Source organism: Alnus glutinosa, chromosome 14 (assembly GCF_958979055.1).
Source record: "Alnus glutinosa chromosome 14, dhAlnGlut1.1, whole genome shotgun sequence".
Taxonomy (NCBI): Eukaryota; Viridiplantae; Streptophyta; class Magnoliopsida; order Fagales; family Betulaceae; genus Alnus; species Alnus glutinosa.
Window position 1 is genome coordinate 7,544,629 of NC_084899.1, and position 15,290 is coordinate 7,559,918.

The following is a 15,290-nucleotide window of genomic DNA, read 5'->3' on the forward strand; positions in this document are numbered from 1 at the left end:
CAATCGAGTGTATGAAGTTATCAAAACCGTTCAATGTAGGGTATTCCTTCACCCTCCGTTCTAAATCGATGACGGAGGCCAAAACACGTGCGTTTCACGTGATATTTTAGCCTCGAACTACCACTTTTGCTCCTCATCTAAACGTTCGGATTTTTTAAACTTAAGAATAATCGGCCGAAAAAATTTCACAACTTGAAGCAACTACTCCCTCGAACACAACTCACCCACTTCCTTCTTGCGACTCAGAACCCTAATCTGGTGCATTTCGTTCTAAATCGATTCGGCTTTCGGCTGTATACAGAAGTGAAATACACAAAGGGTTGAGAAAGGTAACCCTAAACCCTAACTTATATTTTAGTTTATTTATGTAACTGTAATCTGTCAAAGTTTACTATTTTGTTAATGGGTTAGTGAAATCCGGTTCAGTTATGTGATTTTTGTATGTTAATAATAACATCATGTTTGTAGTTGAGGGGGTTTTCACATCTAGTTGATTTTGTTTGGGTACCATGTTTAGCGCTACTGTCAACATCTGGTTGTGTTTTTATGTTAGTGAAAAAGGTATATTTTTTACGTTTTATGGTCCCTCATGTTGTGAGTATCTTGTTTGGGGTGTGTTGTGATTGGTGCTGGGTCGGTAAGACTGTGCAATGTGCTGCTTTGAATTTTGTATACTCTTGTGGTCCCGTGGGTCTTTTTGATGACTGTACAATGTGCTGGTTTGTTTTTGTCTGTGATGAAGTGGTCCCAATGACTTTATCTAGTGACTGCAATATTGTAGTGTCTTATTCGTTTCTTTTTGTCTGCTCATTGAATTTTCAAACTTGTTCATTTTTAGTTTTTTTTTGGTCAATTTGTAGGACACATAATGTTTAATGAATGTCTTATGTTTGAGGTGCACCACGGAGGTCGGTTTAATAGGGAAAATGGGGTAGCCTATGTTGGTGGGGATGTAACAAATTACCCTGACCTGTATGACAAAGATGAGCTGTCTTTTTTTGAGGTGGAGACTGTAGTTAAGTGATATGGGTATAGTCCCGGTGATCTAATTTATTACAGAATACCTAACAAGAGTCTAGATGAAGGGCTACGGCTTCTGTCTTCTGACCATGATGTCATTGAAATAGTGGGGCACCACAATGGTCATGGAGTAGCAGAGTTATATGTGGTTGGGTTTATTTTGTATGATGTACCTGTAGATTTACCTAGAGGAGAGGAAAGTGTTGATGAGGAATATGAAGAAGAATATGAGAGAAATACTGTATATAGGAGAGATCCATTTTGGAATGAGATTCTAAGTGATGACTTGGACGCCTTAGAAGTAAATGCTGATACGGGGTATGGAGAGGCAGGAGCTTCTGTCGAAGGAGAAGATATAGGAGTAGATCAAGAGTTTGTAGGAGAACCATCACACGTAGTAGAAGAAGATTTGGAAGCAGAAGTAGCAGTAGCTTTAGCTGCAGCTGAAGATGAGTTTGCACAAGGTGTGGGTAAGGGTAAGGGTGTGGTTGAGGGTGAGGATGAGCCTGTTTCCGATGTGTCTCGGAGTGGTATATTGATCACTCCCGATAATACTAGTGGAGATGATGAGCCGGATTCTTCAAAAAGGCCGTGTGTCACCAAGAGGGTGCCATTTTCAAAATCTGATTTTGAGAAGCCGACTCTGCATAAAGGTAATACTTTTGATAGTGTGTATGATTTCAGAAAAGCTATTAAACAGGCCAATATATTGAAGGGGAAGGACTTAGTTTACCAAAAGAATTCTAAATCAAAAGTAATTGCAGTGTGTAGAGAGAAGAATTGTAAATATAGGGTTTATGGAAGACAGTTGAAGGGTGAGGCCACATTCATGTTGATTTCACTTAGGCCCAAACATACATGTGCTCGGAAATACAAGAATCATTTGATTACTTCCAAGTGGATTGCTGAGTGGTGCTTGGACAGTTTTAGAGATCAACCGAACATGCCTATAGAAGTCCTGAAGAAGAAGGTGAAGAAGAAATGGAATGTTGAAATCCATCCTAGTACCCTATATAGGGCTAGGAAGAGGGCACAAGAGGTGATTTATGGGAAGTTGGGTGAGCAGTACCATCGTCTATGGGACTGTTGCACGACAATCAGAAGCACAAATGTGGGGAGTTGTGTTATTTTGATGGTTGAGAGACCTATGCCTGAAATGCCATGTAGATTCCAAAGGATGTACATATCCTTGGCAGCAATGAAAAATGGCTTCAAGGATTGGTGTAGGCCTGTGATAGGCCTTGATGCGTGTTTCTTGAAGGGGGTTTACAAGGGGCAGTTAATGGCAGCTATTGGAAGGGATGCCAATAATAACATGTATCCAATATCCATGGCAGTTGTAGAGGCAGAGACCAAGGATAGTTGGTCATGGTTTCTTGAGGCACTATTGGCTGATCTTGGCCCCAGTGGTGTACGTAGATGGACTTTTATTTCAGATAGACAAAAGGTATCTTTCCACTTATGCTTTTTATGTTGGACATTTCATTCCAGATTATGTGGTATTTTTCTATGTGTTTGACTTGCTTTTCATGTGTGTAGGGTCTTGTACCAAGTCTTATGGAGGTGTGCCCTAACGCTGAGCATCGGATATGTGTGCGGCACTTGTACGCCAATTTTCGGAACGACGGTCACCGAGGGGGTGTTACTAAAGGACTTGCTGTGGAGAGCTGCTGCATCTTACACACAGAATGAGTTCTATGCTGTAATGGAAGAGCTTAAGGGCCTTAATTTGCCAGCCTATGAGTACCTTTCGAAGGTTGACCCTGCAACTTGGTGTAGGGGATGGTTCAACACATATGCAAAGTGTGACCTCTTACACAACAATTTGGCCGAGTGCTTCAATTCTTGGATCACCAAGTTCAGAGATAAGACCATACTGGTAATGTTGGAAGGCATTAGGACAAGTTTGATGAGAAGGTACCAGCGGAAAAGGGAAATTATAGCTGCGATGGAAGGCAATGTTGGGCCAAAAATTAAGGAGAAGTTGGAGATAGAAGAAGATGAGGCCGGACATTGTACACCAACATTTGCTGGTGATGGTTTATTTGAGGTCGAGTGCAGGGGTAGAAGGTATGCTGTGAATTTACCTGCCAAGACATATGGGTGCAGAAAGTGGGATGTTTCTGGTATCCCATGTGCTCATGCCATCTCATCAATATGGCACAGTGGAGGCAACCCTGAGGATTATCTGAGCCCATACTTTGGCAAGGAGATGTACCTAAAGGCATACACACCCATTATCTACCCTGTACCCAGTGAGGAGCAGTGGACTAGGACAAATCAACCCATCATTGAACCACCTAAGGCAAGGGCATCTTCGGGAAGACCTAAAAAACTGAGGAACAGAGGGGCTGATGAGACCTTAAATCCCTACACAGTTAGAAAGGGTGGTACGAAGAACTAATGTAGGATGTGCAAAAAATATGGTCACAATACTAGAACATGCACTGCGAGGATGCGACATGATGAAAGACAAGAACGTAGGCGGAATTTCTATAGAAAACATGCAGCAGATCTTGACTACAATCTTGACAGGGTAAGTGTTTCCTGTGTTATATTTATGATTGCAAACTTGTATGTTATTCAATGTTGTTTACTAACTAGTTTATTTGATTTTGTTTGTAGTTGGATGGTTCATCCAGTGCCCCATCTGTGGCCCAATCTACTGCATCAATGCCAAGTGCCCCATCCAGTGCCACATCCAGCGCCCCATGTGTTGGTAATCCTACTCACCCAACAGGAAGTAGGGGGCAAAAGAGGAGAAGAGAAGATGGTTCAAGCAGTGCGTCTGGACAAGGTCAGGGAAGGGGTGCAAGCAATGCATCTACACAAAGTCGAGGTCAAAGGAGCACAAGAGGAAGGGGTGCAAGCAATGAAGGGGAAGGACAAGGTCAGGGTGAAGGCATTGCAACTGCACAAGGTAGAGGGTAAAATACGACAACAGGAAAGGGTGAAAGCAGTACAACTACTGCACAAGGTCGAGGTCAAAGGAGCACAAGAGGAAGAGGTGCAAGCAGTCAGGGTGAAGGCATTGCTACTGCACAAGGTAGGGGGCAAAAGAGCAATCTCGGTTGGCCACCAGGACAAGAATATCTGGCAGGTTGAGAACTTCTGTTTTACAAACAGGAATGCACAAGAGCAAAGGAAAACTCCTTGTCGATCTCACTGGAAACCCTGCTGGACCATCGAAAGTTCCAGGGGGTGGACCAGCATGCTCATGGGGTCCTCCCAGAAGTGCAGCTGGTATCACTTTTAGAGTTGCTCCCCCTGATTTCGACATGCACAATTTGGTTGCTGCATCCACTGTCATTCCTCAACCAGAAGTACAAGGAGTTGCAAAGAAGAATGACAAAGGGAAGAAAAAGATGTGGAGAGTTTGAACATGGTTTATTATTATGTTGACATATGTTAAAGTGTGATGATAGTTATGTTATGTTATGTTAAAGTTTGATGAACAAGTTTGCTAGTTATGTTATGTTAAAGTGTGATGAACATGGTTTATTATCAATAATGAAGTTAAAGTGTGATGATTTATGTTAAAGTAATTGGTTATGCAGATTATGGTATGGAAGTATTTGGTTGTGCAGGATTGTGGTAAAATTTGGAACAAAATTTGGTACCAAGTATTTACTGCATAACTTGGTACCAAATTTGGTTATGTTGCCCACTTGCAACCATTGTTGTAAATTGATTAGGCAGGTTATGATATCAAGTGGATTTGTGCAGGTTATGGTATCATTGTGGTGGATTTACTGTCTATTTTGTAAATTTGGTACCAAATTTGCAACAAAGTTTGGTACTTATTTACTGCCCTTTTGCAGATTTGGTACCAAAATTTGGTACAAAAGGAAAAGAGAAGTGCATAATGTTAATGCTCAAGCATATGAGGATTGTGGTCAAATTTGGTACCAAAGTTGTGGCCAAAGATGCTACAAAATTTGGTACCATATTTGCTTATGCCCATTTGCTGCCCACTTGCAACCATTGCTCATAATTGAATTGTGCATAATGAATTACCATACCAAGCACCATACAATGTCAACAACATCAATATTAACAATAACATTACAAAATACTACAACTACAACATTAGCATCTGATCAACAACAAAATTGATCAATTGATCATCCTACAATTGATCAATTGTTTGACTGCAACATCATTCTTAATGGAAGAAACTCTCTGCTGTACGAAGGATATACCAGCAACCACATCAACATCACCCATGAACAGATCAATGCAATTTGGTACTTCCTCTCTACTGACCGAAACTTATCCTTTTGTCTCTGTAGTTTGAACTTGTATTTCTCAACTTCAGCCCTGCATTTCTCAACTTCAGCTCTGCATTTCTCAACTTCATTCTTGTATTTTCCAACTTCATCCAACCTATTTATTCGACTCAGTTCATGTTCGGCCTTCAGTGCCTTCAGATTCTCGTGCCAATCTCTCAATCTCGACACAACTCTCTGACCGTAGACACAGATTTCAAGATCACGCCATTTAAAATAATCACATCTCACCTCTGGTTTCTGAATAATCGGAAATAAAATCAAATCAACCCATTTCACGGTAAGTCAGAGATAGAACCCTAAAGGAAAAAATTTGGAGAAAATTAAAAGGAAAAACTTTGGGGAAAATCAAAAGGAAAAACTTTGGGGAAAACGAAAAGGAAAAACTTTGGGGAAAATCTCTTACATTGTAATCTACACATGAAAAAAACCTCCTACCAAAATTACTTAGGGTGAACGACGTCCAAGATGATGATGTCTTTCCACATTTGCATACTGGACCGTTTGATCTGGACTCTGTCGACTCACTGTCGGACATAGGCTCCATTTCACCCCGGCGCCGTAACTGCACAAATGGCCAAGAATAAAAACCCGTCTCCTTCATGAACGAAAATAGGAGTGAAGTTTAGGAGGATAATGGCCAATAATAAAAACTCACCTTTTCACGATGTTGTTGGACGAAAATGTTTGAGAGCCCGATCTCTCTAGTTCGGCTACTGTGTTGCGTTGGGAGGGAAGAAGAGTGTGTTTTGAGTTCGAGTATAACGGGTCTTTTTGATTGGGCAACTACTTGAGGTAATCCTCTCTCTCTCTCTCTCTCTCTCTTTCTCCCTCAAATCTTGCTTTCTTTTCCTATTGGGGTTCAAATTTCAGTGTTCGTTGATAATGATGAATTGGTAAGCTTTCTTTGAATGCCCATTCGAAGATTTAAGTCAAAATTGTGGCGAATTGTAGAAATTTCAGAGGTTTTGGGGAAACATGTGTTCAGAAGTTTAGGGCTAGAGGACGAAGGAAGAAGACAACTCAAGTCTCCTACCAAAACGATGCGTCTAACTTAAGTAGAATCTTTGCGTTTTAATAAGAGACAAACGTTGTGTTTTAACTCAAGTTATAAACCCCTAAAAAAAAAAAAAAAAAAAAAAAAAAAAAAAAAAAAAAAAAAACTAAAGTTATAAACGCTGGTGCGGCTGGTTGTAGTGGCCGAAAACGTTTGAGTTAAGAGCGAAGTGCACATGCATGAATTTTTCTTTTTGCTTTTTTCTAACTCTTGACACATACTTCGATTTGTCAAATTGAGGTATATATTTAAAAGTTAAAACCTTGATGTGTGAAACACTAAAACTTAATGCTATTTGGGTATTTACAATTTGTCAAATTATCTTTCTTTAGATAAATAAGAAGCCTTTCAACAATTCAACAATTTGTGATTTTGAATTTTTTCTTACATAATTTCTTCTTAATTACTTCAATGCCTTAAACAATTCAAATTAATTGCTCAGTTTTTTTTTTTTTTTTTTTTAATAGAACCTGAGAAGTGAGAGGTATGTAATCAAACTTTTACTTTAATTAAGCTTTTATATTTAAATTGCTCTTTTTTAAATTAATTGTTTATGAATATATATAATTTTTGTTATATGTTTTAATTATATGAAGTATATAATTATAGTTACCTAACATTTTAGAGAACATCAATGATTCTATTGAGTTCCAATTAAATTATAAATTAAGACACTAGGCATGAGAATATAAACTGTTAGTTGAGAGCAGATAGTTGTTTTTTTTCTTCTCTCATTGCAAACATATATTATCTCTATGATTAAACTGTTAATTTGCGCTTGTCATAATTAAAGTCTATAATTATTTCTCATATCCATAGAATGCTTCTTTGACAACACTAAAATTTCTCAACAATTATTGTGGTGTTTGAAAAATTTCACCGCTTGCAACAATTTGAAAATCTTTTATATCTTTGCAGCTTTGTTTCTGTTGTATATCTCCTAGTTGGAGTGTACTGTCTTGTTTCTTGGGCTATTGGTCTATCAAAACGTGTTGTATGTTTCAATTTCTTCATGTACTAACTTCTCTACTCCAGGTACATGCATTATGGCTTGCACTAATGACATTCCTTGGACATGTTTTTTATGGCTTGCATTATGGCTTGCAAATGTTTCTTATGATAATCTCATTGATATTTTCTGTCTGTTGGTCTGTATGAAATTCCTTGGACATATCTCTGAATGTAGCATACATGTGTCTGTCTACATTTTTTAGTGTCAGTTGCCGACATCATATGTCCAACTTGAAAGGATGTTGTCCCATTTTCATATTACTGACTTTGATGTCCTAGAGTTGGGGACTATCCCACTCAACCCAGAAATTAAAACCTTGTTGTGCTTGTAAACCTCCTGCTTGGGCTAGATGATGGTGATGGTGAGTTGATTTTGTTGATATTCATTGGTGTGTGATCTATCATTATATTTGTGTGGTATCATGAAACATATTCCTGCATAAGTTTAGGAAAAGGAATTGCAAGTAGATATAACTATTGACAATTTTTGCATTGCCTTTTATTTTTAATTTGTTAGTAAAATTTGTACTTTCTTTTAAATCTGTTAAATTTATTTGATGTATATGTTGTGTGCATGCCTCTTTGATCAATGATATCTCAATGTGTTTGGTAAAGTTGAGAGACAATCAAGTTTATGATAGTTTTTAGTTCTTAACTAGTCTCAATGTTTTTCCTGCAGCTCTGGAGCCATTCTTCAATGCTTCTGCCTCTCAGTTTGTTTTAGGCCATCAAATTCCCTTGTGTTTTCTTTGTAACATATTTGACCAATCTGTCTGGTTGCTGCTTATCATGCTGTTACTTTTCTTCAATATGTTGGAATCTTTAGGTTGTTGGCTCTTGATGTTGGCCACTAATTTCAAGGTACTGGGCATTTGCAAGAACGCAATCACCTAAAGTGGATATGATTGATGCTTTATATAGTTTTGGATATGGTATTTCTTATTAATCATCTAAGCGAAAATTGGGTTCTAACAAATAAACTCACTTAATATTTTTGGAGTTCTTCCTCGACATCAAGTGTCCAACTATTTTGTTCAGTTTCGTAAGGTTCTGCATTTTACGATTTTGGAGTTCTATATATTCATTTATTTACTTTAGATCATTTAAATATTGTGTTTATCTCTAATCTAGCTTCTGATCTGGTATGTTTTATAGTGATGAGGACGTTGTTTGTTTTGATAAAAAGTTACACCCAATGGGTGCGTTTGGCTTTGAATGTACCTTGGACAGAGTAATTGAAGAACTTAAGAGTGACAATGACATTTCCATTCACCGGGTAATTATTTTGGGTCCTGTCAATGTCTCTTTTTATTTTGTTATGTACTCAAAGATTTGATGGACTATCTTCTATATAATTGCACATTTTTTTCTTCTCAATGGTTGTAAGTGAAATTCTATTTTGCCTATCTATGTTGTAACTGCTGGTGCCTTTGATTTTATGATATATTTGTAAAATGGTTGGAGTCAAAGTTTGATGTAAATGACAGATTTCACATTTAGGTAACTCTAAATCAATGCGTTAATTAGTTTCTATGAACTAGGGAAGCTTGTGTGTATATTTCTTTAGGTCCCACCAGCTCTTGAATTAGAATTAGTGTTTACAACCATATAGTGAAATGTAAGAGACATTAGTACTTGGGCAATTACTGTTCGTCAAGCCAAAATGGGTAAATGAAAGAAGATACTGAGTAGCGTAGTTACTTCAAGCTTTTAACTTGTAGTTAAAGCTATCAACATAATAGACGTTGCTCATTTGAGGAGAGTTAATTGAGAGTGGTTTTTATTTGTTAAAATTTTATGTTAACATATATAGTTTTGTTTAGTGCTTAGTACTTTCACTTATAACCTCGAAGATGTGGTTATCCATATAGTACGAAGTCAGGCTTCTTCCATGAGGACAATCGGGTAAATTTATTTCAAGTTGAACCTGAGTTTGGGATGCTACTTAATACTGATAATGGCTCTCCTATGCCTCAAGTCAATATAATAATGTTATCATTTCTTGTGTAACATATCTACCACTATATGGTGTTGTGTTTTTTTGTCCTTGTATTAATTCAATTTATGTTTATTAACAAGGTGGGAAGTACTTCACCAATACCTGCTTCATAATTGAACCATCACAATTGGAAGCCTCGATATGCAATGCTTAATCATTATTTTCTCCACTCCATTCTCACTTAAAGTAACTGTGTGCTGGGAACCTAGAAGCCAAGAGTTTAGCATGCCAAGTTAGCAAGCATTTGTAAATCATGTGTATAAATTAAAAATTTAACCCCTGTTACCCGACAGATCGATGTAAGATATTGACTACATATGATGGTTGTACCACAGAATTTTCCATTAATTGATGTTTTTGATTACTGGGGCATTAAGGGGTCGATATCATGGCTAGCTGCTTAATTAGAAGTTGTCATTAGCCTTTGTTCCCTTTTCATAGAAGGATCAATTCCTGTGCTTGAGCATAGGAAGTATACTAATGGCGTATTAATTTAATTTTTTTATTTTATTTTTATTTTTATTTTTATTTTTTTTAATTTTAAGGGTATTAGCGTCGACATTGTCGACGCTAATAAACTATTTTTTTTTTTAAAAGGCATTAGCATCGACTATGTCGACGCTAATGACCTATTAATAAATTTTTTTTATATTTTATTTTTTGTGTATCACCGGCGACTTATAGTGTATGTGGTATAAGTTTTAGTGTTGACCGCATATAGCATTAGCGTTGACCCTTGAGTCGATGCTGATGAGCATTAGCATCGGGCTTTTAGCGTCGACTTATTAGCGTCCAAAAGTTGATGCTAATACTCATTAACGTCAACTTTTGGACTTTTAGCGTCCACTAAGAGTCGACGCTAATGGGTAAATTTTTTTTAGTGACTTTTGAAAGTTGTTCCTGATAAGCGATCTGCAACGACTTTTATGTCGTTGCTGATAAATAGTGCTGATAACCCACTATTTATCAGCAACAACATAAATTTCGTGGCTAATAATCCCCACTAACAGCAACCACATAAGTGTCGTTGTTGATAACCCACTATCAGCAACGACATAAATGTCGTGGCTGATAATCTACTATCAGCAATGACTAAAGGTTGTTGCTATTAAGCCACTATTCGCAACGACATTCAAGTCGTTGCTGATAAGAGCACACTATCAGCAATGACACCCATTTTGTGTTCCATTTTCGTTTTGAAGGGAGGAGCGACGGCACCAAGCTTATTAGCGATGACTTTTGTCAATGCTGATAAGGCGTTATCAGCGACAACGCAAAGTCGTCGCGGATGAGCAACAAGGTCCATCTTTTTGTAAGGACTTATTGGCAACGATGTGTCGTCGCTAAAAGTGATTAGCGACAACATGTACACTATTAATTAGCAACGACAAATTGTCGTTGCTAAAGACCAAGTTTCTTGTAGTGGTGATCTGATATTGCTTTCAATACTCACATAATAATTGTTGTCACAAAAAATAAAAAAAATAAAAAAATAAAAAAATGACAGTATCGATCCCGAAGAGACCAGCCAAATTAAATCATGTCCAAAGCCATGGGCGTGAGTGTTTTAAGAAATTTAGGGTTAAGTATCTTTTTTGTCTCTTGTGATTTAATAATTTTTTTATTTATTTTTTATTTTTTTTAGGCCTTGTGGGGATGGCCGAACCACCTCTATTTTGCCTAAAGGAGTGACTCGATCCACCCATTTTATTTCTTTCAATTTTCTTTTAATGCTTTTAACAGTTTTAGTATTTTTAGTTTTATAGATTTTTTATTTTTTTTACTGAGACATAGGGATACGTGTTTGTTTTTTAAAGACATTCAAGTAGACTTTCGTCGATTTATAAATGAAAGTTAGACAAAAATACCAATAAATTACTATCTACCATACAAATAGAAACCTAAACAAGTAAAAACAAAATTATTAAACCACCAGATCCAGTTTTCAAATTTAACCAAAAAATTTAAGCCAACTGGGTCTTTAGAAACGTTAAAACATGGATGCATAGTGTTCCCAAAAAACAAAAAAACAAAATAAAATAAAAAACCTGCCCGTCACATGTAGCAATCAGACAAAAACTGTAAATCATGGGGTGAAAAACATCAACTTTCCAACATGGCAACATATAAAGAAAGAAAGAAAAAAAGGTTGGGAACCTACACGTGTTATTCAAAGGAAGTATCGCTAAAAGAGAAAAAAATAAATAAAAAAATAAAAAAATAAAAAGACCATGGTACCGATTCCCTTCTTGCCAGTTGCCACCTTGGTACTCTTGAGGAGGCTGACACATCACACAAGTCACTAATGCATATTTAATGGACTTTTAAAATTTTTACTAAATTTTAATGAAATAATTCACTTTTTTTTTTGTATTTAACTATCATTTTTAAAAGCTTCCTAGTCAAACTTTTTAAACATTTCTTTATTTTAATTAAATATCATTTTTTATGAGTGTTGGAGTAGCTATTTTAACTATTTAAATATAAAATATTGAAAGGAATCGATTCTTCTTGTAAGGATTTTGTGAGTAACTGAAAGAAAATAATTAAAAAAATAAATAGAAAAAGGATTTGAGAGGTTAAATAAAAAGAAAATTTTCGTCATTTACCACTTTAGAAAAACTTTAAAGAATTTGTTGCATGAAATGTTCTGATAATTTTCACCAAAATTTAGTAAAATTTTTAAAGTTGAAAGTCCGTTGAAGATGCTATTAGGTTTTTATCTTTTTCTTTTATATTATGATTTATGAAGAGAAAAAAAACAAGGGAGAGAAGGGTAGGATAGGAAAAGAGAGATAGTGAGGAGCATTTTCCACGCGTGAGACTAGCCGACTAGGGACTTTTTTTTTTTTTTTTTTTTTTTTTAAATAAATAAATAAAACCAACCATGGTGGTTAGAACTCGTGGTCAATATAACGTATAATTAATAGACCATTGACTCATGTGACATGTATGTCGTTTTCTGAAAGTCTTTTGAAATACATTTTTTTTTTTTTCAAATCATTCAATGATCTATTCTCATTATTAAATTGAGGGATTATATGTTTATAACTTTTATATAACTCTAATAATTTTTTTTTCTTCAAACTAACTATTAAATTTCTTTTTCTTAAACGTTCTGATAATTGGTTTTAAAAAAATTGTTAAAATTGTATAAAAGTTGTAAATGTATCATATCTCATTAATATAAGATATTAATTTTACCCAAACTCATAAAATTAAGTTTTTAGGTTGAGTAGTGTTTCAACCTTCTATATTATGAACTTAGAGCATTCATTGCAGTCTCCATATAGGTGTTATGTTCCCTAAATTTTAAAAGAAATTTCAAGAAAGTTACTCACCGCACCTTTTTTATATTTTTCTATTATTTAGAAATGCTACGGTGCTTACCAATGCACTCACATAACTTATTATAATCATAAAAAAAAAAAAAAAAAAAAAAAAACTAGATCTCTCTACTTTCATGCATTTCCGCACAGCGTCATCCCAATGTTGGCCCTTTCTGTACTGCTCGACTCGGTGGATATGGTGGATCCGACGTTGAATCGAGCAGTGCATCGCCTGCTGTCACTCGAGAAGTGGTGCAAGAAAGGGTCGTAGGATTGGCAAATGATCGACGAACGTTCGAAATGGACGGAAAATGAAGAAGCATCCGGCCCAGGGGCCTTTGTAGCCCCAAAATTGTCCAATGCCTCAAAAATTTCCCCTTTAAACGGCATAGAAAAGGTCATGGACTCGTACAGGCGGTGGATTCTGGGAGGCTCTTTTGGTGGCTGTGGCTCTTCTTAGGTTTCCATCGCAAGTGGCTTAGCGTCGCAATTACAACAGTGGGTTTCCATGTTTCAGACTTGAGACACACAAAGAGTGGGCCATGAGTGGGCCAGGAGTGGGAGAGTGAGACTTGAAAGGTATTGATAAAATATTAAAGAAATAAAAATTATAAATAAAAAGTAAAATAATAATATTTAATTGATATAGAAAAAGATAAATTGTAGTTATTGTGTGGTTTTTTTTTTTTTTTTTTTTTTATTTTTTTATAAGAAACTAAAAAGTAGTTTTATTTTTTTATATTTAAGAAAAATAGTTAAAAAAGATGCTGTGAATATAAATTTTCGTGACAGAAAAGTCGCGTTAGAAAATGGACAAACGAAGAAGGGGCCAAGAGAAACAAAGGGACAAGGAGAAGAATGGGATACTAGCTAGGGTGGAGAGACCACACAGGGTAAGTGATGGCGGAGAGGCTCATGAGTCATGGAAGTCGCTATTGAGAAAGAGAGAGTTTTCTTCTTTTTCTTTAATGTTTCCTATTTTTCGTACTTTCTAGTCCCTTTTCTCCACCGACTTCTTTTGACCCGTTCAAGCAGTGACTTTACTACTTGATCAACTTCTTGAACCATATGTTAGGACTCCCTTTATATATATATCCCCAAGATTAGCAGAAGGCCTTCCAAGCCTCACCATCTCTCAGACCCAGAAAGCCAAGACACAAAAGAGAGTACAGGGGCGACCTGATCACTGCTTGGTGAGAGAACACACACAGATGGCTTCAACAATGAACGTGACACTTCTTGTTGTAGCTCTGATTGCAGCAGCAACAGTGCTACCTGGAACACAAGCTGCTGAATATGTGGTAGGAGATGCCACTGGTTGGACTATTCCTAGCAGCGCTAACTTTTACTCCGACTGGGCTACCGGCAAGAACTTTTCTGCCGGTGATATTCTGGGTGAGCTAGAAACCTAAATTCCAGCATTTTCTATGGTCTCTCTATTTGTTGAATTAATTATGCATGGAAAACAAGCTGAGCAGTTCAAAATTTAATATATTTGGTGATGATTTTGCTGTTTTTGCAGTCTTCAACTTCGCCCCTAATGTACATGACGTTGCGACAGTTAACGAAACCGCTTTTGGTGCGTGCGAGAAAAGCAATCCTCTCAGCATTACAAGCACTGGACCAGCCAATATCACCCTCACCAGCGGAAACCACTACTTCATCTGTACCATCGGACAGCACTGCGCCGGTGGACAAAAGTTAGCCGTTATTAATGTCACGGCTGCTTCGTCCGGCACTCCAACTCCACCCGGAGTACCTAGTCCCCCGCCGCCTCCTCCAAGTGCGCCCTCATCAGCCTCATCTCTTGCTGCTACTTTCTCTTTTATTCTCATGACCATTGCCTCGACTATCTTTTGTCTATTTTAGTTTCGTTTAATTTCTAGTCTATCTCATGTATACACGGAGCTTAATTATATATGTGGGGTTTTGTTATTTCATGTATGCACAATTCGCAATATTTGCTGATATTATTTGTGTATGAATAAATTAAATATTTTACATGAGCAAGCCGACTCGTGTTTGATTGTCTCTTTTATTTTTATGTTTTTTGGGATAGATCTGTCGGTGTCGTTTAACAAATCTAGAAGATGAGGTTTCCACTTTATTCTTTGAAAATTACATAATGGGATTGATGAGGTTGAGGGCTTAATATATTATTATCTTGAAGATTTAATTTTGATCTGTCGGTAATAAAAATGAATAGTTTTGCTTTTGGATCATGCATCCTGACTCGATCAGAAAAGATAACCTTATCCCCAGGACCACAACTAGGTCTCTGTTCTCCTTTATCATTGCGAAACTCTATTGCTGTGAGAAGAAAAAAGACAACCACTTGTTACAAGAGTGTAGACCCATGAGTCATCCTTGTCAAGCAGCGCGCGTCTGTGGCTTAGCTTCAAGTGATTTAAAGAAACTTATCCAATTATGAAGAAAATATCCGTTCAATGGGCCCTCCATTAATGGCATGATATTAAGTCCTTCGGTTGGGTAGAACGTGGCCTCCGGTACCAAAAAATAATGCAGACCCAAAAGCATGCATATCCAGATTTACTTGCAAGTACTGCTGTAAGTCTAAAAATATT

General features: G+C 36.8%; 3 protein-coding genes across 3 annotated transcripts; all 3 read left to right on the forward strand.

Annotated features, from left to right (window-relative positions):
- The first annotated feature begins 509 nt into the window (after positions 1-509).
- LOC133856686 (uncharacterized) lies at positions 510-2,936 on the forward strand. Its single transcript, XM_062291743.1, has 4 exons — positions 510-561; positions 861-972; positions 1,060-2,467; positions 2,560-2,936. Exons 1-4 carry the CDS (start codon positions 510-512, stop codon positions 2,710-2,712), a joined length of 1,725 nt encoding a protein of 574 aa, XP_062147727.1. The 3' UTR covers positions 2,713-2,936.
- LOC133856688 (uncharacterized) lies at positions 2,726-3,424 on the forward strand. The gene has a single exon (XM_062291744.1). The coding sequence runs from the start codon at positions 2,726-2,728 to the stop codon at positions 3,422-3,424; it is 699 nt and encodes a 232-aa protein (XP_062147728.1).
- A 10,190-nt stretch (positions 3,425-13,614) lies between these two features.
- LOC133858019 (umecyanin-like) lies at positions 13,615-14,711 on the forward strand. Its single transcript, XM_062293430.1, has 2 exons — positions 13,615-14,100; positions 14,228-14,711. Exons 1-2 carry the CDS (start codon positions 13,917-13,919, stop codon positions 14,572-14,574), a joined length of 531 nt encoding a protein of 176 aa, XP_062149414.1. The 5' UTR covers positions 13,615-13,916; the 3' UTR covers positions 14,575-14,711.
- The last annotated feature ends 579 nt before the right edge of the window (positions 14,712-15,290 follow it).

Bases quoted from the DNA above. Each gene is read 5' to 3' on its own strand.
- LOC133856686 (XM_062291743.1), top strand. From the start codon at position 510: ATGTTTAGCGCTACTGTCAACATCTGGTTGTGTTTTTATGTTAGTGAA. The intron at 973-1,059 runs GTATGACAAAGA...AATTTATTACAG, and splicing joins GTAACAAATTACCCTGACCT to AATACCTAACAAGAGTCTAG. The intron at 2,468-2,559 runs GTATCTTTCCAC...TCATGTGTGTAG, and splicing joins TTATTTCAGATAGACAAAAG to GGTCTTGTACCAAGTCTTAT.
- LOC133856688 (XM_062291744.1), top strand. From the start codon at position 2,726: ATGGAAGAGCTTAAGGGCCTTAATTTGCCAGCCTATGAGTACCTTTCG.
- LOC133858019 (XM_062293430.1), top strand. From the start codon at position 13,917: ATGGCTTCAACAATGAACGTGACACTTCTTGTTGTAGCTCTGATTGCA. The intron at 14,101-14,227 runs GTGAGCTAGAAA...CTGTTTTTGCAG, and splicing joins TTCTGCCGGTGATATTCTGG to TCTTCAACTTCGCCCCTAAT.